General features: G+C 38.5%; 1 protein-coding gene across 1 annotated transcript in view; it reads left to right on the top strand.

Moving 5' to 3' along the window:
- The window catches only part of HSDL2 (hydroxysteroid dehydrogenase like 2), an 85,940-nt gene that overhangs the window by 44,632 nt on the left and 16,838 nt on the right, over positions 1 to 24,470 (top strand). The window contains exons 7-9 of the mRNA XM_060014319.1: positions 8,648 to 8,842; positions 10,524 to 10,595; positions 22,481 to 22,630. Of these exons, the coding sequence (XP_059870302.1) occupies positions 8,648 to 8,842; positions 10,524 to 10,595; positions 22,481 to 22,630 (417 nt within the window). The remainder of the gene's footprint in view (positions 1 to 8,647; positions 8,843 to 10,523; positions 10,596 to 22,480; positions 22,631 to 24,470) is intronic.

Raw genomic sequence — 24,470 nt, 5'->3', positions numbered from 1 at the left:
GGTCTAGAACTTTCAAGCCAGTGAATTCAACACATCCAGAAAATGGACTAGAAAGCATGCCTTTAGTAGTTCCACAACATGAGGATCTCAGGCACCCGACTATGTCACCTTCAAAACTATAATTTTCTCATTTTACAAAACCCATTTCATAGTTTCTGCTGACGTGGAGGGTGGGGAGGGGAGGAGGGATGAGGGCTGCTATTGAAAATGCCTGCTGTGTCTTGCGTCTGGATTGGTCAGAACAAGTGTGGTAGAAGAGGAAAGTCTACTTTTTTGTTAAAATATTTATTTATTTGGCTGTGTTGGGTCTTAGTAGCTGCACACGGGATCTTCATTACCACGTGCGGGATCCTCATTGCAACATGTGGGATATTTTTTTAGTTGCGGCATGCGGGACCTTTAGTTGCAGCATGTGGGATCTAGTTCCCTGACCAGGGATTGAACCCAGGCCCCCTGCACTGGGAGTGCAGAGTCTTAGCCACTGGACCACCAGGGAAGTCCCAAAGGTCCACTTTTGGATAGGTTTCACGTGAGCTGGGGTGGGGAGTCTGGAACTGGTGGCTCCTGAACTTGGCAATGGCAGTGGAGAGGAAGATAACAAAAGCATCACAGAATAGCTGCAGTCCTCTGTCACCTGGACCACATTACATGTAGACGTGGGAACTCAGCTAACCAGGGAGGTCAAGGTGACAGGGTGGCAGCTGGCCTCTCTTGGTACTAGAAACCAAAACTGGTTTCCGTTTTTCAAGGGACCTACTTACCAACAAGGTTAAGCAGTTTATACCGTATTTCACTGATGCTGAGATGCCCATGTTTTCACATTTTTACATCTTTGATATCAGGTTGCTCTTACAGTTGATGATATATTGTAGTTTAATGGGCAGGGTTTTTTTCCTCATTGGTACACTGTTTTCTTTTTTAATTAATTAATTTATTTAGGCTGCGTTGGATCTTTGTTGCTGTGCGCAGGCTTTCTCTAGTTGTGGCGAGCGGGGGCTACTCTTCATTGCGGTGCACAGGCTTCTCATCGCAGTGGCTTCTCTCGTTGCGGAGCACGGGCTCTACGTGCATGGGTTTCAGTAGTTGCAGCACATGGCCTCAGTAGTTGTGGCTCATGGGCTCTAGAGCGCAGGCTCAGTAGTTATGGGTGCATGGGCTTAGTTGCTCCGTGGCATGTGGGATCTTCCCGGACCAGGGGTTGAAACCATGTCCCCTGCATTGGCAGGTGGATTCTTAACCAGTGTGCCACCAGGGAAGTCCCTGTCAGTGGTACACTTTATAATCAGTGGTATCTTCGGTTCAGTGTGTACATACAAGAATGTACGTGTGGGGGCTTCCCTGCTGGCGCAGTGGTTAGGAATCTGCCTGCCAATGCAGGGGACACGGGTTCGAGCCCTGGTCCAGGAAGATCCCATGTGCCGCGGAGCAACTAAACCTGTGCGCCACAACTACTGAGCCTGCACTCTCTAGAGACTGCGAGCCACAACTACTGAGCCCGCATGCTACAAGTACTGAAGCCTGCGCGCCTAGAGCCTGTGCTCCACAGCAAGAGAAGCCACCGCGATGAGAAGCCCGCACACCACAATGAAGAGTAGCCCCATCTTGCCGCAACTAGAGAAAGCCCGCATGCAGCAACAAAGACCCAACACAGACAAAAATAAATAAATAAATAAAATAAATTTATTAAAAAAAAAAGTGTACGTTTGTGTGTGGGTACAGAGAACAGAGTAGCGGGTACCGGAGGGGAAAGGGAGGAGGAGGGTGAAGTAAGTAAAGAGGATCAACTATATGGTGATGAATGGAAAGTAAACTTAATGGTGAGCATACTATAGTGTATACAGAAGTCCAAATAAAATGTTAAACACATGGAACGTCTATAATTTTTTAAAATTTATTTATTTTTATTTTTTGGCTGCGTCTGGTCTTAGATGCGGCATGTGGGATCTTCGTTGAGGCATACGGGATCTTTTTCATTACAGTGGAACACCAGGAAGTCCCGAAACATCTATAATATAATAAACAAATTTATTTAAGATGTTATGGAAAAACCCGAACGAACCTTTTGGCCAACCCAGTAAATTTTTTAAAAGATATTTTGAAAAGTCTGGGAATGAATGGCGGTAATAGTGGCACAACATTGTGAATGTACTTAATGCCAAAGAACTGTACACTTAAAAATCGTTAATCTGGGACTTCCCTGGTGGTCTAGTGGTAAAGAATCTGCCTTCCAGTGCAGGGGACGCGGGTTCGGTCCCTGCTCAGGAAACTAAGATCCCACATGCCACGGGGCAGCTAAGCCCGTGCGCCACAACTACTGAGCCTGCACGCCTCACCTACAGAGCCCATGCGCTCTGGAGCCTGCGTGCCACAATGAGAGAGAGAAAACCCGCATGCCACAACTAGACAGAAGCCTGCACACCACAAGTAGAGAGAACCCTGCACACAGCAAGTGGAGAGAAGCCCGCACACCACAACGCAAGATCCCGCGTGCCACAACAAAGATCCAACACAAGCAAAAATTAAAAAAAAAAAAAAAATCAATTAAAAACAAAACTCTTGGCTAGTTAAGCCAAATGTTTTAACAAAAAGGTTAACCTGAAAGAAAACCAATAAAATGCACCCAAGTCATCAAAAAGAATGGTTAAAATGTATATACATGTGGTAAAAAATGGTTAAAATACATACTTATCTCCACAATAAAATACTTAAAAAAAGAAAAGCGGAAATTATTTCTTGTGCTTAGAAAACATAAAGAAATTTATTCACATACTTTTCCAAATTTCCAATAAAACAAGCTGTAATCAGGGACTTCCGTGGTAGTCCAGTGGTTAAGACTTTGCCTTCCAATGCAGGGGGTGCAGGTTCAATCCCTGGTGGGGGGGCTAAGATCCCACATGCCTCATGCCCAAAAAAACAAAACATAAAACAGAAGCAATATTGTAACAAATTCAATAAAGACTTTAAAAAAATGTTCCTCATCAAAAACATCTTTAAAAAAAAAAAGCTGTAATCAGGAGAATCACTCAAAAGGTAACAGATACTTTTCCAATTATTTCTTAATAAGACTTAAGTTTTAGGGCTACTTTTAGGATTCTTGTGATCCGGGGTGTTATTACAAATCTTGAATATATATATATTTTTTGCCAGAAATCATCAGGGAATTTGACTTGATTGATCATGTTGTTAATCTGTTTTTATTGTAAGTCTTATCGCCTGTTGGGTTGGCCTGTTCACATCGTAGAAACTTTGTTGAGAACAACTGTTTGGCTCATTTCCTGATTTGGGGGGTTTATTTGTGCCTTCTTTGTATTTTCCGTAGAAAGGTCATTAAAGTAACAGTAGGTTGTCTGGGAATACCATTCTTGTTCTTACATTGTGTGTGTGTATGGATGTACACACACATACATGACATGTATATACTTACATGGCATATTCTTAATAATTTTTAAGAATTTGCATGCCATTCATGTAGTCTACAGTGAGACTGGAGTGTGTATGTATACATATAGTCTCATTGTAGACCATACTGAAATATTTACAGAAAAATTCTGCAGTTTATGCGAGTAAGATGATAACTGAACTCAAAACTGTTGATTAACAAAGTATGCCCATTAGTCACATGGTGGCTAAGAGCCTGGCTCTGGAGTCAAGCAGCCACATGTTTGAATTCTAGCTCCTGTAACCTTGGACAAGTTACTTAACCCCTCTGTGCCTGAGTACTGTCATCTGTAAAATGAGGATAACAGTACGTACCTCATGGAATTCATTCAGATAATGTACGTAAAGTATGTAGCAGCATGCCCAGCACAGGACACACATAATAAATGTTAGCTATGTTTTTTGTGTTTTTTTGGCTGGGTTGGGTCTTCATTGCTGCGTGCGGGCTTTCTCTACTTGTGGTGAGCAGGGGCTACTCTTTGTCGCGGTGCGTGGGCTTCTCACTGTGGTGGCTTCTCTTTTTGCAGAGCACAAGCTCCAGGTGCACAGGCTTCAGTAGTTGTGGCTCGTGGGCTCTAGAGCGCAGGCTCAGTAGTTGTGGCACATGGGTGTACTTGCTCAGCAACATGTGGGATCTTCCCAGGCCAGGTCTCAAACCCATGTCCCCTGCATTGGCAGGCGGATTCTTTTTTTTTTTTTTAAACATCTTTATTGGAGTATAATTGCTTTAAAATGGTGTGTTAGTTTCTGCTTTATAACAAAGTGAATCAGTTATACATATGTTCCCATATCTCTTCCCTCTTCTGTCTCCCTCCCTCCCACCCTCCCTATCCCACCCCTCTAGGTGGTCACAAACCACCTAGCTGATCTCCCTGTGCTATGCGACTGCTTCCCACTAGCTATCTATTTTACATTTGGTAGTGTATATATGTCCATGCCACTCTCTCACTTTGTTACAGCTTACCCTTCCCCCTCCCCATATCCTCAAGTCCATTCTCTAGTAGTTCTGCGTCTTTATTCCCGTCTTGCCCCTAGGTTCTTCATGACCATTTTTTTGTGTGTTTTTAGATTCTATATATATGTGTTAGCATATGGTATTTGTTTTTGTCTTTCTGACTTACTTCACTCTGTATGACAGACTCTAGGTCCATCCACCTCACTACAAATATCTCAATTTCGTTTCTTTTTATGGCTGAGTAATATTCCATTGTATATATGTGCCACATCTTCTTTATCCATTCATCTGTCAATGGACACTTAGGTTGCTTCCATGTCCTGTCTATTGTAAATAGAGCTGCAATGAACATTTTGGTACATGACTCTTTTTGAATTATGGTTTTCTTGGTATATGCCCAGTAGTGGGATTGCTGGGTCATATGGTAGTTCTATTTTTAGTTTTTTAAGGAACCTCCATACTGTTCTTCATAGTGGCTTTGTCAATTTACATTCCCACCAACAGTGCAAGAGGGTTCCCTTTTCTCCACACCCTCTCCAGCACTTATTGTTTCTAGATATTTTGATGATGGCCATTCTGACTGGTGTGAGATGATATCTCATTGTAGTTTTGATTTGCATTTCTCTAATGATTAATGATGTTGAGCATTCTTTCATGTGTTTGTTGGCAATCTGTATATCTTCTTTGGAGAAATGTCTGTTTAGGTCTTCTGCCCATTTTTGGGTTGCATTGTTTGTTTTTTTGTTATTGAGCTGCATGAGCTGCGTGTAAATCTTGGAGATTAATCCTTTTGTCAGTTGCTTCAGAAAGTAGGCATAGAGGGGACTTTCCTCAACATAATAAAGTCCATATATGACAAACCCACATCCAACATCATCCTCAATGGTGAGTAACTGAAACCATTTCCACTAAGATCAGGAACAAGACAAGGTTGCCCATTCTCACCACTATAATTCAACATAGTTTTGGAAGTTTTAGCCACAGCAATCAGAGAAGAAAAAGAAATAAAAGGAATCCAAATTGGAAAAGAAGAAGTGAAACTGTCACTGTTTGCAGATGACATGATACTCTACAAAGAGAATCCTAAAGATGCTACCAGAAAACTACTAGAGCTAATCAGTGAATTTGGTAAAGTAGCAGGATACAAAATTAATGCACAGAAATCTCTGGCATTCCTATACACTAATGATGAAAAATCTGAAAGTGATATTAAGAAAACACTCCCATTTACCATTGCAACAAAAAGAATAAAATATCTAGGAATAAACCTACCTAAGGAGACAAAAGACCTATGTGCGAAAATTATAAGACACTGATGAAAGAAATTAAAGATGACACAAATAGATGGAGAGATATACCGTGTTCTTGGATTGGAAGAATCAACATTGTGAAAATGACTATACTACACAAAGCAATCTATAGATTCAGTGCAATTCCTATCAAACTACCAATGGCATTTTTTACAGAACTAGAACAAAAAATCTTAAAATTTGTTTGGAGACACAAAAGACCCCAAGTAGACAAAGCAGTCTTGAGGGAAAAAAAACGGAGCTGGAGGAATCAGACTCCTGGACTTCAGACTATACTAGAAAGCTACAGTAATCAAGACAATATGGTACTGGCACAAAAACAGATATATAGATCAATGGAACAGGATAGAAAGCCCAGAGATAAACCCACGCACATATGGTCACCTTATCTTTGATAAAGGAGGCAAGAATATACAGTGGAGAAAAGACAGCCTCTTCAATACGTGGTGCTGGGAAAACTGGACAGGTACATGTAAAAGTATGAAATTAGAACACTCCCTAACACCATACACAAAAATAAGCTCAAAATGGATTCAAGACCTAAATGTAAGGCCAGACACTATCAAACTCTTAGAGGAAAACATAGGCAGAACACTCTATGACATAAATCACAGCAAGATCCTTTTTGACCCACCTCCTAGAGAAATGGAGATAAAAATAAACAAATGGGACCTGATGAAACTTCAAAGCTTTTGCACAGCAAAGGAAACCATAAACAAGACCAAAAGACAACCCTCAGAATGGCAGGTGGATTCTTAACCACTGTGCCACCAGGGAAGTCCCTGCTATTTTTTATTAATAAGCTACCACGTTAAGAGTGAGGCCAGAGCTCTTGCGCTATTGGTAAAGTAAAAAAAATTATTCCTAGTAAAGGAATTTTAGTTACAATATGGAGAAGTACCTTCTATTTCAATGCTATTAGGAAATTCCCCAAGTTAATGTGCACTCTTTGAAAGAGCGATGTGTGCTAGGATGTAATTGCTGTGAAAGTAGGGACTTTTTGTCTGTTTTGTCCACTCATCTGCTCCAATACCTCCAATAGTGCCTGCCTTTTTTTGTAAGGCTCAATAACTATTTGTTGAATGAGTGAAAAGGGTCAGTGGCTCTTAAAAGCTATATACTTTTCATCTTGTGGACTGAAATGTGTAAGTTATTCCAGTATGTAATGATTTCAGGATGGTTTAATAGTGGAATGGAGAGTTTATCTAAATTACTAGAAACTCTGACACCTAAAGTACATTTAAACAAATTGACTTTCATTGCTTTAAATGTAAGCTAAAATACATATGTAAATTGAGTTGTTACTATTTACAACTTTGACAATGTGTAATTAATAATGTATTAATGGTAGAGTTTCAAGTTACTTCATAAAAAACATGTAATTTAAAAATTAGGGGCTTCCCTGGTGGTGCAGTGGTTAAGAATCTGCCTGCCGGTGCAGGGGACACGGGTTCGATCCCAGGTCCGGGAAGATCCCACATGCTGCGGAGCAACTAAGTCTGTGCACCACAACTACTGAGCCTGTGCTCTAGAGCCCGTGAGCCACAACTACTGAGCCCGTGTGCCACAACTACTGAAGCTGGCTCGCCTGGAGCCTGTGCTCCTCAACAAGAGAAGCCACCACAGTGAGAAGCCCACGCACCACAATGAAGAGTAGCCCCCGCTGGCTGCAACCAGAGAAAGCCCGTGTGCAGCAACAAAGACCCAATACAGCCAAAAATAAATAAATAAATAAATAAAATTAAAATTTATATGCACTGAAAACAGTGGGAATTATATGCAAATATTGATAGTAATTATCTGGGCTTCCCTGGTGGTGCAGTGGTTAAGAATCCATCTGCCAATGCAGGGGACATGGGTTCGGTCCCTGGCCCTGGAAGATCCCACATGCCATGGAGCAGCTAAGCCTGTGAGCCACAACTACTGAGCCTGTGCTCTAGAGACTGCATGCCACAACTACTGAAGCCCGGCGCTTAGAGCCGGTGTTCTGCAACAAGAGAAGCCATGACAATGAGAAGCCCATGCACCGCAATGAAGAGTAGCCCCCGCTCACCGCAACTAGAGAAAGCTCACACACAGCAACGAAGACCCAACACAGCCAAAACTAAAACCAAATAAGTAAATTTATTTAAAAAATAGTAATTATCTCTGGGCAGGGGGATTATAGATAATTTAAAAATTCTTCCTTGGGACTTCCCTGGCGGTCCAGTGGTTAAGACTCCACGCTTCCACTGGAGGGGGTACAGGTTCGATCCCTGGTCGGGGAACTGAGATCTGGCATGCCACAGTGTGTGGCCAAAAACAAAATTTCTTCCTTTTAATTTTCTTTATTTTCTAGTATTTCCTAAATGAAAGTAGTATCTGAACTTAAAAGGGACCCCCAAGTCCAGCCATTATCTGTTGAATGTTTATGGTATATTTGTCATTGTTTTAGGAGCTAGGGATACAGTGATGAACAAGAAAAGCAGAGTCTCTATATTCTAGTAGAGGAAAAAGAGAAAATAAGCTTAGGAAAGGAGCTCCATATTTTAGAAACAAGAAACTGAGGCCGAAAGATGTTAAAGTAGTTTGCCGAAAGTCACGGCATAGTTGGCTTAAAAATGTCAGTCACCTGGTTTACAGCTCAGTGCTCTTGCTTATTCCTCACTGGCTTTCTTGTCTCTCAAGAATGGTATGCAAATTCTTTGAGCATTCTTAGTCAGAAATCTAATTGAATTTTGCCATAGTCTCATGAAGGAGTACTGTATAAGGCAGTGTTGTGTAGAGCAAGGAATATGTGTTGTTTACCCAGTTATGTCAGTAAAACATTTGGCAAATCCTTTAAGCTCTCTGGACCTTTTTCTCATCACCTGAGTTATAAAGAGATTATTTGTCTTGCTTGTTACTCCCATAGTCCTATTACTTGATTTAGAGTTACATATGTGTATGTTTGTTTTCTCTACAGCCATATACACTGCTGCTATGGATATGCTGGGAGGATCTGGTATTGAAAGCCAATGTAGAAAAGTTGATATCATGGCAGATGCTGCATATTGCATTTTCAAAAAGCCAAAAAGTTTTACTGGCAACTTTATTATTGATGAAAATATCTTAAAAGAAGAAGGAATAAAAAATTTTGATGTCTATGCCGTTACACCAGGTAATGCATATAGTTTTCAAACGTAGTGATGTGTTTTTCCACATTTTCTGCAGTGGGCATACATCTGTTTTGTGTGCATGTTTATGTGATTATAAAATTAATATGCTCTTTTAAAAGCTGTGCTCCTAGTGAAAGGAAAAATCCAGACCAACACAACTGGAAAAACAGAGAAAGGGAAAATAGAAGTGAGTTGAAGGCTTTTTAAGTGATGCACAGATAGAGAAGGTCACATCAGCTTCTAACCATTTCCAAATCTTGAAACCAAAAATGAAAATTAGTTTTCAAAGTTGGCCTTAAAATCACACAGTAAAAATTTTCTTCAAGGATATGGTAACAGATGATACAGTGGTGAGTTTTTTACAAAAACTTTTTAAGATTATGGGCTTTCCAAATGTTGTCTCTTAAGTGCAGTCTGAGAGTAACTTCATGATGAATGGTGAAGGTGAATGAACAGGGTCTACCCCATGTACAAGGGGGTATTTGAGAAGATCTCAGAAGGCCCCTTGTTCAAAAATAATTCTTACCGTTGTAACTGTAGGTGAGGATGGTGATGATAATGCATTTTTAATTTATGTATAAAGTATACTATATAATAGACAATATAGCCCCAAATGGGAGTTGTATTTATTTGTGCAAAAGTGTATTTTAAATATTATTCATTAGGTTGAGCTTCTAGGTGACAGAAACCACGTTTCTATTTGTATCATCCCTGTCTCTTCAGTTTGAACTGAATTGAATTAAATAGCTCTTTGCAGTTTTAAAAAACACCTTTATATACAGTATCTGTTTAGCCTTCATAGCAATCCTGTGAGGGAAGCAATATTGTATAGTGATTAGGAACAAGTGGAGTTTGGGAGGAGATAACCCAGTTCCCATTTCTGCTCAGCTGCTCACTAGCTGGGCGGCCTTAGGCATGTCACCTGTTTTCTCTGAGCCTCACTTTCCTTTTTGGTTAAAATAAGGGAAAGATAATTTCTACACAGGATTTGTGTAAGAACTAAATGCAATAAAGTATATAATGTGCTGGGCACGGTACCTGGCTTATGGTACAATCATAGTACTCAGTAATTATCACTTTAGGTTTTAAAGACACAATGGCACTATGCACAAAATTTTAAATTTGGTTTAAATTAAAAATCCTATCGAGTGTTGAGAACTTAATATGATTATGGAATTATGATTAAGTGTTAGGATATAACAAAGACTGGTGCATTTCTGCCCTCCAGTTTTTTTAATCTTCTGAGAGGGAAAGACAGACACACATTGACAGAGATGGGAAACAAGTTCTTCTTAATGAGGAACAACCACCTTCTCTCTGGGGCGCCAGGTAGGAAATGAGTCCAGAGCATTTTGGAGGGATGTAGCATAGAAGGGTTGCATGGATAGGAGAGAAGGGGCAAAAGCTCTTGGGAGAGCAGTTAAGGGCTTAACATAATAGGCAACTCTTTGGTTGGATCTTAAAGATGAAATTTGTTGAAGGAGAGGAGGATAACTGGATTACAGGAAAAGTGTTTTAGCTTAATGAAGGTCAGATAGTTTGACACTTCTCATGGGAGTCTTTTCCACAGCACCAGAATGATCAATAAAATAAAAACATGTAACGTTTATTAAACAGGTGTTAAAATCTTAATATACTGAAGTTGTTACATTAACCTAATTTTTTTTGGGGTCAATTTTTCAGGCCATCCTTTGTTACCAGATTTCTTCCTGGATGAACAGCCAGTTACAGTTACCAAGGAACCAGCAACACATGGTAAGACGTAGACCATATTTTCTGTAGGAAAATAAAGTTACTAACTTATGTATTTCTTCCAGATGTAGAACTGAACATTTCCGCCTTCTGCTTTTAAGCTTTTTCTTCTTTTCTTTTTTTTTTTTGGATGTGCCATGAGGCTTGTGGGATCTTAGTTCCCTGACCAGGAATAGAACCTGGGCCCCTGGCAGTGGAAGTGCTGAGTCCTAACCACTGGACTGCCAGGGAATTCCCTATTTTGTAATTTAAACTAGACAAGTAATGTCTTAGTTAATTCTAGCAAAGAAGGTTGTCTTTTCCTTCTACCAGTAAGAAGTTTTTGATATATTCTTTTCATTTGATTTAAAAAAAAGTTGTCTTTAAAATACACCTTTTAAAGGTTTTATTTCTTTTCCTTGGCATTGTTTTTAGGTGTTTTGTGTTGATACTTTATTTTGAGGAAAAATGTGTCACATCAAAATACATCTTACACCATTCTCAGTTTGTGCAGTGTGACTACTTTATGGGAGAAATTATCTGCAAAGGAGGTTTGGGTTTTGCTTTGTTTTGTTTTTTGCGGTATGTGGGCCTCTCACCGCTGTGGCCTCTCCCGTTGCGGAGCACAGGCTTCGGACACGCAGGCTCAGCGGCCGTGGCTCACGGGCCCAGCCGCTCCGCGGCATGTGGGATCTTCCCGGACCAAGGCATGAACCCGTGTCCCCTGCATCGGCAGGCAGACTCCCAACCACTGCGCCAACAGGGAAGCCCTGTTTTGTTTTTGTAGTTTAGAAACAATAGCTTTCTTGAATTGGTCCAGAGTTTACATTTTAATCTTTGTGTTCTGGCATGATGCGACTAACTTACTGAAAGATGTCAGAAGAAACACTCTTCAGTGAAACCCCATGAGAAGAATTTCTCTCGTGGTTTATTTTTTTTGGCTGCACTGATCCTAGTTCCCCTGCCAGGGATCGAACCCATGCCCCCCACAGTGAGAGTGCAGTGTCTTAACTGCTGGACCGCCAGGGAAGACCTCTCTCATGGTTTATTAACAAGAATAGCAGTGCTTCTTCTGGGACCTTACATTATTTTTACATTATAGACTCTGTGAATCTCCTTAGTGACCATAGTTTCTTTAGGTGGAGGCTAGAAAGTTTAGGAAAACATTTCTTCTGTACCTTTAGGAAACCTATAGAACCTTACCATAATGCATTTCGGTGACAAACTTTACTTCTAGCTTAATCTCATCTTTTCTATCTTTATCTTCTCTTTGTCCGAATTTTTGGAGGCAATTTCAAAAAATTAAATAATAAAAAAGGCAACTTTTCTTTTGTATTATAATTTGAAAAATATAGAAGGGAAAACGGTCACTCATAATCCCATTACCTAGAGATAACTCCTTATAAAATTTAAATTTTAAAAAAATTTAAAAATTAGATCTTTGACTTGATTGCCACATGGATATATCAGAGTATTAAAACAAGGCTGTCAATCTTTTCCTCAAAAGGCCTCATACAGAATGGCAGAAGTTAGTTAGAGAGCTTATCAAAGTCTAGAAGAGTCTATCTTCAAGATAGGCAAGTCCAAAATCCAGATTTTTGCCCAGTACCCTAAGATTGGATCTGTGTTTTAGAGGAAGATGCGTATAAACTAAGCTTATTTAAATACCAAGTTTAAATAATGAGAACCACTTATCAATCACATACATTCATGTTGTTTTTCAACAAATATTTATTGGGCACCTACCATATGGCAAACACTGTGCTAAGTACTTTGGATGCATTGTCTCATTTAATACTTACAATCCTACAAGGCAGGTATCATTGTCCTCATTTTACATTGGAGACCACAGAGCTGGCAGGTGGCAGAGCCAGAATTTAAATTCGTATTTTTCTGCTTCTAAAGTGCATATCCTTAACCAGTAAACTTAATTTCCTAACTCCTGAATACTTGAAGTATTAGCATATCTTCCCCCCAGTAATCCAATTTATTTTATAATGAGGAGTTGCCATCTCACGGACTAAACATGGAGTTGCTGTGAGCAGCTCATTCTCTCCCTCTGGGCATAATGACATAGAGAACAGAATCATAGTCAGAAGATTGTTTCATGACCATGGACTCAGAATAAGATGGGTTAGATAAGCAGAATGTAAGATAAATGTTTACTGACATTGGGCTTTGATAGGAGTGATTTTTGTCTTTGGGATCAGAATATGTCAGGTGCATTGACTGCAATCCCTATATCCATCTCTGCAGGCGGGATGCCTTCATCTTTGAGGTCAGAATTCTCAAATTCATTTGGCTAAAGCCTCTCTTCCCTGTACAAAAAATTAAGTGGAGAAGTGATGTTTCAGTCAACTGCAATTCTACTTGACATTTTCTGTAGATACATTAATATATTCATGTACGTAGTACCTCAGTATTTCTGGCCTGAGATCTAACTTAACTCTTTCAGGTGATTTTTTACATCCATATCCAGATCTATTGTATGTTGATTTCACAGTGTCTCTCCCAGAGGTCAGTGTGTATCCCTCATTTCCAAAGGGGGAGGAAAATATTGACAGCCTTGTACTTTTTCTGGTATTTGTGCTTTGTGTATTTGTTTTGTATAACATATATGTAATTATTATTTTTTTCAATGAATTTATTTATTTATTTATTTATGGCTGTGTTGGGTCTTCATTGCTGTGCACTGGCTTTCTCTCGTTGCGGTGAGCGGGGGTTACTCTTCGTTGCAGTGTGCGGGCTTCTCATTGTGGTGGCTTCTCTTGTTGCAGAGTATGGACTTTAGGCCCGCAGGCTCAGTAGTTGTGGTTTGCAGGCTCTAGAGCGCAGGCTCAGAAGTTGTGGCGCACAGGCTTAGTTGCTCTTTGGCATGTGGGATCTTCCCGGACCAGGGCTCAAACCCATGTCTCCTGCATTGGCAGGCAGATTCTTCACCACTGGGCCACAAGGGAAGCCCTCTTCATTGATTTTTCCTGCCCATTGCAACACAGGGAGTTCACTCAAGTCTTTTTTTCAACCTCCAGTTTATTTTTTCTTTTTTTCTTTAGTTATAGTTTTAATTGCTTCTATTCCAGTTTTTCTGGATTCCCCTCAGAAACACATAGTCTGGCTACCCTGTCCCTTTCCTGTGTAGTTTTCACTATCCTTTGTTACTATTTCCATACTTTTGTTCTTTTCTTCTGCATTCTGAGAGACCTTTTCAAGTTTGTACTCTGTATTACTGATAAGATTTTAGGCACATTCATCTCTCTTCCATATTGCTCCTAATGTTTATTTTAATTCTGCTATTATACTTTTTGTTTGTCATGTTTCCCATTTCCTTTTTCATTTTATTTTATTGTTTTTTCATCTCAGCCAGTTATATATGACTTTCTGCCCTTGTTTTATATTAGTTTTCATGTGAAGGAGTTCTTGTGACATTTCTTAATCATAGTTTTGGGGGTCAGAATGTCTCTGGTTTATGATTCTCTGGCCAGGGTGTCCATGGCTCTGGAGCCTGTTAATTCATCTTGCTCTGAGTTTGTACAGTAATGATGCAATCTACAGCAGCAGTTTTAGTACATCAATGATGTTATCAACAGCAGTTTTAGTCATCTGACTCTGGTTGATTAGTGTTCAATTAGCATAGGATTGAGGTCAGACTGGACAACAAAGGCACTAAGGTCAGAGGAGACAAGCAAGGGAATAAAGTTTTGGGGCTTCCCTGGTGGCACAGTGGTTAAGAATCTGCCTGCCACCTCAACACATAAGGCAAATACTAACAGCCATAAAGGGGAAATCGATAGTAACACATTCATAGGAGGGGACTTTAACACCCCACTTTCACCAATGGACAGATCATCCAAAATGAAAATAAATAAGGAAACACAAGCTTTAATGATACATTAAACAAGATGGACTTAATTGATATTTATAGGACATTCAATCCCAAAACAACAGAATACCCATTATTGTCAAGTGATCATGGAACAGTCTCCAGGATAGATCATATCTTGGGTCACAAGTCAAGCCTTGGTAAATTTAAGAAAATTGAAATTGTATCAAGTATCTTTTGCAACCACAACGCTATGAGAGTAGATATCAATTACAGGAAAAGATCTGTAAAAAATACAAACACATGGAGGCTAAACAATACACTACTTAATAACGAAGTGATCACTGAAGAAATCAAAGAGGAAATCAAAAAATACCTAGAAACAAATGACAATGGAGACACAACGACCCAAAACCTATGGGATGCAGCAAAAGCAGTTCTAAGAGGGAAGTTTATAGCAATACAATCCTACCTTAAAAAACAGGAAACATCTGAAATAAACAACCTAACCTTGCACCTAAAGCAATTAGAGAAAGAAGAACAAAAAAACCCCAAAGTTAGCAGAAGGAAAGAAATCATAAAGATCAGATCAGAAATAAATGAAAAAGAAATGAAGGAAATGATAGCATAGATCAATAAAACTAAAAGGTGCTTCTTTGAGAAGATAAACAAAATCGATAAACCATTAGCCACACTCATCAAGGAAAAAGGGAGAAGACTCAAATCAATAGAATTAAAAATGAAAAAGGAGAAGTAACAACTGACACTGCAGAAATACAAAAGATCATGAGAGATTACTACAAGCAACTCTATGCCAATAAAATGGACAACCTGGAAAAAATGGACAAATTCTTAGAAATGCACAACCTGCCAAGACTGAACCAGGAAGAAATAGAAAATATGAACAGACCAATCACAAGCACTGAAATTGAGACTGGGATTAAAAATCTTCCAACAAACAAAAGCCCAGGACCAGATGGCTTCACAGGCGAATTCTATCAAACATTTAGCGAAGAGCTAACACCTATCCTTCTCAAACTCTTCCAAAATATAGCAGAGGGAGGAACACTCCTAAACTCATTCTACGAGGCCACCATCACCCTGATACCAAAACCAGACAAAGATGTCACAAAGAAAAAAAACTACAGGCCAGTATCACTGATGAACATAGATGCAAAAATCCTCAACAAAATACTAGCAAACAGAATCCAACAGCACATTAAAAGAATCATACACCAGGATCAAGTGGGGTTTATTCCAGGAATGCAAGGATTCTTGAATATACGCAAATCAAATCAACGTGATACACCGTATTAACAAATTGAAGGAGAAAAACCATAAGATCATCTCAGTAGATGCAGAGAAAGCTTTCGACACAATTCAACACCCATTTATGATAAAAAGCCCTGCAGAAAGTAGGCATAGAGAGAACTTTCCTCAACATAATAAAGGCCATATATGACAAACCCACAGCCAACATCGTCCTCAATGGTTAAAAACTGAAAGCATTTCCACTAAGATCAGGAACAAGACAAGGTTGCCCACTCTCACCACTCTTATTCAACATAATTTTGGAAGTTTTAGCCACAGCAGAGAAGAAAAAGAAACAAAAGGAATCCAAATCAGAAAAGAAGAAGTAAAGCTGTCACTGTTTGCAGATGACATGATACCATATATAGAGAATCCTAAAGATGCTACCAGAAAACTACTAGAGCTAATCAATGAATTTGGTAAAGTAGCAGGATACAAAAGTAATGCACAGAAATCTCTGGCATTCCTATACACTAATGATGAAAAATCTGAAAGTGAAATCAAGAAAACACTCCCATTTACCACTGCAACAAAAAGAATAAATTATCTAGGAATAAACCTACCTAAGGAGACAAGAGACGTGTATGCAGAAAATTATAAGACACTGATGAAAGAAATTAAAGATGACACAAATAGATGGAGAGATATGCCATGTTATTGGATTGGAAGAATCAACATTGTGAAAATGACTCTACTACCCAAAGCAATGTACAGATTCAATGCACTCCCTATCAAACTACCACTGGCATTTTTCACAGAACTAGAACAAAAAATTTCACAATTTGTATGGAAACACAAAAGACCCCGAATAGCCAAAGCAATCTTGGAAACGAAAAATGGAGCTGGAAGAAGCAGGCTCCCTGACTTCAGACTATACTACAAAGCTACAGTAATCAAGACAGTATGGTACTGGCACAGAAACAGAAATATAGACCAATGGAACAGGATAGAAAGCCCAGAGATAAACCCACGCACTTATGGTCACCTTATGTTCGATTAAGGAGGCAGGAATATACAGTGGAGAAAGGACAGCCTCTTCAATACGTGGTGCTGGGAAAACTGGACAGGTACATGTAAAAGTATGAAATTAGAAAACTCCCTAACACCATACACAAAAATAAGCTCAAAATGGATTCAAGATCTAAATGTAAGGCCAGACACTATCAAATTCTTAGAGGAAAACATAGGCAGAACACTCTATGACATAAATCACAGCAAGATTCTTTTTGACCCACCTCCTAGAGAAATGGAAATAAAAAGAAAAATAAACAAATGGGAGCTAATGAAACTTCAAAGCTTTTGCACAGCAAAGGAAACCATAAACAAGACCAAAAGACAACCCTCAGAATGGGAGAAAATATTTGCAAATGAAGCAACTGACAAAGGATTAATTTCCAAAATTTACAAGCAGCTCATACAGCTCAATAACAAAAAAACAAACAACCCAATCCAAAAATGGGCAGAAGACCTAAATAGACATTTCTCCAAAGAAGATATACAGATTGCCAACAAACACATGAAAGAATGCTCAACATCATTAATCATTAGAGAAATGCAAATCAAAATTGCAGTGACACATCATCTCACACCAGTCAGAACGGCCATCATCAAAAAATCTAGAAACAATGAATGCTGGAGAGGGTGTGGAGAAAAGGGAACACTCTTGCACTGTTGCTGGGAATGTAAATTGACAGAGCCACTATGGAGAACAGTATGGAGGTTCCTTAAAAAACTAAAAGTAGAACTACCATACGACCCAGCAATCCCACTACTGGGCATATACCCTGAGAAAACCATAATTCAAAAAGAGTCATGTACCAAAATGTTCATTGCAGCTCTATTTACAATAGCCAGGACATGGAAGCAACCTAAGTGTCCATTGACAGATGAATGGATAAAGAAGATGTGGCACATATATACAATGGAATATTACTCAGCCATAAAAAGAAATGAAATTGAGTTATTTGTAGTGAGGTGGATGGACCTAGAGTCTGTCATACAGAGTGAAGTAAGTCAGAAAGAGAAAAACAAATACTGTATGCTAACACATACATATGGAAACTAAGAAAGAAAAAAAAAGGTCATGAAGAACCTAGGGGTAAGATGGGAATGGAGACACAGACCTAGTAGAGAATGGACTTGAGGATGTGGGGATGGGGAAGGGTAGGCTGTGACAAAGTGAGAGAGTGGCATGGACATATATACACTACCAAACGTAGAATAGATAGCTAGTGGGAAGCAGCCGCATAGCACAGGGAGGTAAGCTCGGTGCTTTGTGACCACCTAGAGGGGTGGGATAGAGAGGGTGGGAGGGAGGGAGACGCAAGAGGGAAGAGATATGGGAACATGTGTGTATGTATAACTGATTCACTTTGTTATAAAGCAGAAACTAACACACCATTGTAAAGCAATTATACTCCAATAAAGATGTTAAAGAAAAAAAAATAGAATCCGCCTGCCAGTGCAGGGGACACAGGTTCGTGCCCTGGTGTGGGAAGATCCCACATGCCGAGGAGCAGCTAAGCCCATGGCCCACAAATACTGAGCAGCCTGCGCTCTAGAGTCCATGAGCCACAACTACTGAGGCTGTGTGCTGCAACTAATGAAGCCCGCGTGCCTAGAGCCCGTGCTCTGTAACAGGGAAGCCAGTGCAATGAGAAGCCCCTGCACCGCAACTAGAGAAAAGCCAGCGCACAGCAACAAAGACCCAACGATGCAGCCAAAAATAAAATAAATAAAATAAATAAATTAAAAAAAAATTACTGCTTGACTGAGGAAGACAAATATTATTTTAAAAAAAGGGAATAAAGTTTTGGATAGAGAGACTAATCATAAACCTGGTAAACTTGTTTTAGGGGAACTTGGTTTCATTTGTTTCCCAAAAGTTTCCATATTTGTTGTGTACTGAATGTACCTTTCAAATATATTACTGGGTTTTTTTTTGTCTCCTAAAGTTTTATTGTCTTGTGCAGAGTCATCATACTATGTCTAAATATTTCAGATGATAAATGATGCCGTTTATCTCTTGGCAAGTGTCTTTCAAGGCTACACTGTAGTTTTTGCTGCCATCTCCTGGGCGTCTCAGATGATAAAGATGATATATTGATTAATAGACAAATCACCTGAAGTAGGAGTTCCAGCAGTTATTATATGACAAACTTAGTCCTGTCTGGTATTATACCTACTAAAACCAAATACATTCCTATATATTTTCTGCCTCCAGAAACTTGAAGGAAGCCTGTGTCTTTGCTTTCCTCACTTTTAGCAGCCTCTGCTTGGTCCAGTTCTGCTGAGTTTAGGTCTTGTTTCTCTGCTCAGCCTTTATGTTGGCTATATAAAATTACATAGTTAGACATAGAAGAAAATGAAGAGGAAGCATTACCCAGTCAGACTGCCTGGGTTGGAATTCCTGCTGTGCCACATACTGCCATGTAACCTTAGGTGTGTCACTGAGTATTCCAGTATTCCAGTATGCCATTTTAAAACCTCACTCCTTTTTACTTTACTCTTGAATTGTGTTTATTTTATTAGACGTATTGAAATGCTTTCTTAAACAAGACACGTTATAAATAAGAAGGGGGAAACTAACTTTTTATATTTATTTTATATCTGGTCACCTTCATGAGTTTTTATCTTGTTTTAGACTTCTAATAGTTTCTAATAGGGAGACAGTTACTGAACGCCTAGACTTTGGGATAAGACAGATCTGGGTACAAGTCCTGTCCCTGTCACTTATATCTGTGACCTTGGACAAGTCACTTCAGCTCCCTGAAACAGTTTTCTCAGCTCTTACTTTCCTTATGTGAGTATCATGAGGATTAAGTATAATAGATAGTGCATCATATTGTGAAATTTATATAGTAAGTTCCCTATAAATGTTAGGTCATGTAATTATCATTGAGTAATTATCTTGAATTTCCTAAATGCCCAAACTTACTGTCTACATATAATAATAGTATCTTACAGGATTATTTCTGGCATATTTCTTAATATACTGACTCGAACTTCCAGGAGAATTTGGAAATATTTATTGAAACTATTTTAGGTATTCTTATTTTATTCTTAATTTTAATGGGAAAATCTTTAGCTTTTACCCATAAGTAAGGTATTAGATGTTGGTTAAGATTTTTTTTATCAGTTATTTAGATTAATGTCTACATTTTTATTATATATTTTCTATATTTTATTTTTTGTTATATTTTGAGTATGGCAGTCAATTGGGTAACTTCTTTTTTCTATGTTCTTTTCCTTGAAGTTTTGACATATCTCACCTACTAAGTTATTTGAGTCTTTTCTGAAGTTGTTTCTTTGAAAATGTTTTTATTTTGTCATTCAATTATTGGCTTTTTCTAAAATAAAAAAACCAGAACTGTCCATTTGAAGTTCTAAAATTTATTTAAGGGTTGACATGTAGTATTCATTTATAATTTAAAATTTTTCATATTTATTTTATCCCTTTTCTCTTTTTAAAGTTTTTTTCTCCTTTTTTCTTTGATTAAATTTTCCAGAAAGTTACCATATTTTACTGTATTTTATTGGTTTTTCTCAAAAGAACCAGATTTTAAATTTTATTTCATTTTTCATTCTACTGCTTTTCTCTTTACTGATTATTTCTTTTTATAACAGCTTTGAGGTATAATTTACATATACCAAAAATTTGCCATTTTAAAGTATGTAGTTAAGTGATTTTTAGTATATTCACAAAATTCTGTAACCATTTGATTCATTACGTTAAACATTTTTGCTTTATTATTTTTTCTGCTTTCTTTGAGGTTGCACGTTTTTGTTCCTTTTCTTGCTTGTTAGGCTAATATTCATTTTTATTCCTTTAAAAATAATAAAATAATTTTGACTGTGCATTTACCCCCTTAATGTAACTTTGGCCACATCCAATAGATTTTGTAATGTAATTTAATCAATTTTGATACCATTTTAAATTAATTTGTATAGAAAAGCTTAGTATAGAAAAGCATAAAGAAAATTTTTAAAATCACATGTAACCCACCATCCAAGTATAAATACTGTCTGTATTTTGGCTTATTTGTTTCCAGTCTCTTTTATTTTTTGAAAATATAACTTAAAATTCATATCTACAAATATATACTTTACCTGAGTGGATCATATTATATTTAATTGTATATTCTTTGTTTTAGTTAACATTATATTGTGAATATTATCCAGGTCTTCAAAAACAAAGTTTTGAAATTGGCAACTTAGTATTGTATCACATGAATGTAATATTTATTTTAGTGGCTTGTAATTGTTTCATTTTATAAATGTTACAGGATTTTCTTATAGTGGATCACTGAAAGTTGATAATCAGTGGGAGGGTTCCTGATACATACTATGAAACTTCCTTCCAGAATTATAAATATTGGCATTATATGAGTACTTCCCTCACTACACTGTCAGCATTAAATATTGAAATACATATCTGAATTTTTAAACTGTCTTCAAAATACCATAATAATAATATATTCTTTGCTCCATTGGATCTTAAGTATTTCATCTTTAATATCTGCTGAACTTTGTGAGAAGAATTTTACTGTTTATTTGTGTCTGGAAACATCATAATGGAAGGTAGTTTATATTCAATAAATTTAGTATACTTTTGAATTGGTTATGTTATACTCTGGAGTATCTTTATGCTGTCAGTTAGATTTTATTTAATAGCCTTTGGTGAGTTATATTCTACAAGATGGCTGGGTATGATTTGAGCTGGGAGATAGGTGGAGAGTTAATCTTCAGCCTAGAGTACAGATTGTCCTTTGAGTTAGTTTAAATAACAAATTATTCTCAACTGTTTCTGGGGGCAGCCAAACTGCCCACAAATAATTCCAGGAGGATAAATAAAGACACAGAGGTTGGTATTGGGGGACAGCTTCATGCTATGGGATTCGAACAGTCCTATGCACTGCAGATCTCCCCTGGCTCATCATATGCTGAATGGTTATGGCCAATGGTTTAAGTGAATACAAATTTTAAAATGTTGCAACCTCTATTCCCCTGACCTTGCGTTTCTAGGTAGTGGGGCCTTCATGAGACTAATACGTGGTTTGACCTACCTCTTCATCTAGTGGGAGGGACCAGACTGATTGAGATTGGGAGAAGAAACGAGTTTGTGTGGTTTACACCCTTTTGAGCCTTCTTTCTTTCAGAGTAGACTATCCTCAGTTTTCACATGATCTTTACTTACAGAGGCATTTCCATTCCTTAATGGGAGGAGGCAGGTTCAATCCAGGGATGAAAAGACTAGGTGAATATGTTTAATTTAGAGGTAAAGTTATTGAGAAGTTCACTTGGCTGTTGATTTAAGCTACAGTCGCCAATTCATCTCCACTCATTTACACAGTTGATATTCTGATCTCCATCTTTCTGACTCCACAGTCGTCTTTTCTCATTTGGTTTTGGAACTCAGGGACAATGATAAAGGAGTGATTAATTGTTACCACTAAAACTCTGATAGGTTGTTTAAATCTGTTTATTATAAACACTGTATAAATTAGTGGGTTTTTTAAAAAGCTAATCTGAGAGGTAGTCTTTTACTTGAAGAGTATAAACAAACCATTTACATTTATAATCGTAACTGACATATTTGGCTGTTATTCCATCAGTTTGATTTATGCTTTTATGCTTCAAGATGCCACTGAATGTATTTAAGGTCATTTTGGTTAAATGGGTCTAATTGGTAGCAAGTCTGTTTGCTAATTAATTAATTTTGTGTGTGACCTTACATTGCCTAGGCTTTAAAGGTACTTATATCGATAACATTTTATAGGTGCTCTTCCAGAATTGAAAGAAAAGGAGGCGCAGCCACCACCAAAACCACGTTCTGGAGCTGTGGAAGGGACATTTAGAATTGTTAAGGACTCTCTCAGTGATGATATTGTTAAAGCCACTCAAGCAATCTATCAGTTTGAACTCTCAGGTAAGGGTTACTTCTGGTAATCTGGAGCTTTTATGAAACAAAGTAGGATATTTCCCTTGGAAGTATATCAGCCTCCAGTAGTAATAACCTGGAATAGTTGGTTATATCCAGACCCTTACCCGAGAATGTAGACATTTAAGAATAGCAAATAACTACTGATTTGTATTTTTGTGTTTTCTTTTTGGTTTTTGTCCGTCTATTAAGTTCCTGATTTGTGGTTACCATGGGGTTCATATATGTTGATCCATAATTATGTCTATTTGTTTTAAACTGGTATTTCCACATATAGGTGATAGACCTGTTTTCTGCTTGGTTTGTTTTGTTTGTTTTTGTTTTTTTTGTGGTACACGGGCCTCTCACCGCTGCGGCCCCTCCCACCGCGGAGCACAGGCTCCGGACGCCGGGGAAGCCCTCTACTTGTTTTTGTAGTTCTTCTCTGTTCTACCAATTTGTATTTTTAAGTTAATATCAGTGCATATGGACATATGTAAAATAAAATTCCCTTACAGATACTTCCAGTGGTAAATAACTCTTTAGTGTATGTAATTGAGAGAAAATCCTGTTTAGAAGGATATATGGATCATGACAGATAGTATAATACAGTCATTTATCAACGATGCGCACCTTGCCTGTTTATTTTTTTTGGCTGCACCACGGGCTTATGGTATCTTACTTCCCTGACAAGGGATTGAACCGGGGCCCACAGCAGTGAAAGTGCCGAGTCCTAAGCACTGGACTGCCAGGGAACTCCCTTGCCATTTTTTACCTTTGAGATTATTCAGGTCAGTCTGAATGCAGTCAGCTTTTAAAATCTCTCAGTATTTTTCTTCTCAGCATAGTATTAATGCATGTTGACAAGAGTTTTAAGAATTAGCTACCACAGTCCCATTGTATGCAAACTTTGACATTATCAGTTCTTTTATCCTTTGTCACCTCTATTTTATCTTAATCCATCTGCATCTTCCTGTTTTTACTTTTCTTAGAACCCATGGTCCATTGGTTCAATCACTCTTTTACCTGTATCCTAAACTTCCTGACCTTGTGCTTATGTCACCAACTGTCATAATCCTAGTCCTGGATAATCAAACTCTCTGGCTGCTCCACACTTGCATCCAGGCTGCTAAGTCTTGCTGGAGAAATGGCAGGGGGTGGGGGGTGGAATCACACCACCCAGTGAATCTGTACCAGTAAAAATTCATCACTCCTCCTCTCCAATGTCAGCATTCTGTGTTTCTGTGGTCAGCTTATTGCCTCATTTTCCACAGTGACTCTTTTAAACCTCTCAGTGTTCCTCAAGTCTCCCATCTCTCCCTTCACCACTTCCCTGCCAGTTTCAGCAGATAAGGTGACCTCCTCTTTCACAGAGATAAGAGAAGCCTACAGACAGGAATTGCTTCACCTTCCTGCCATCTGATAGCATACTGTTGTAGGCATTGACCTCTCTTCCTCCTCTCCCAACAGGCAGAGCTCAACTCCACATCCGTGCATCCTAAGCTTTAATGTCCATACTGATCACCGCTGGGCATGCTAAAAATGCAATATCTGATTCAGTAGGTTTGAGGTAGGGTCTGAAGTTTGCTTTTCTGATGTGATGACGGTACTGCAGTTCATGGATCACACTTTGAGTAGCAAAGTTCTAGATCCCATTTCCTCTGGCCTCCTCAGGAAATGTGTGCTGTCTCTTCCACCTGTTCATCCTGAAGACTCCTTCCCAGTGGTTTTTTAACATTCCCAAAGTCTATTCTATCTTTCAAAAAATACCAACAGTAACAACCTTCCCAATCACACCCCCCACCCCCCATCTTTCTTCTCTCTTTCAGAGCCAAACTTATTTTCATCT

This window comes from Delphinus delphis, chromosome 6 (genome assembly GCF_949987515.2).
Source record: "Delphinus delphis chromosome 6, mDelDel1.2, whole genome shotgun sequence".
NCBI lineage: Eukaryota > Metazoa > Chordata > Mammalia > Artiodactyla > Delphinidae > Delphinus > Delphinus delphis.
Note: the sequence above shows the minus strand (reverse complement) of the source record. Positions and strands in the feature narration are given on the sequence as shown.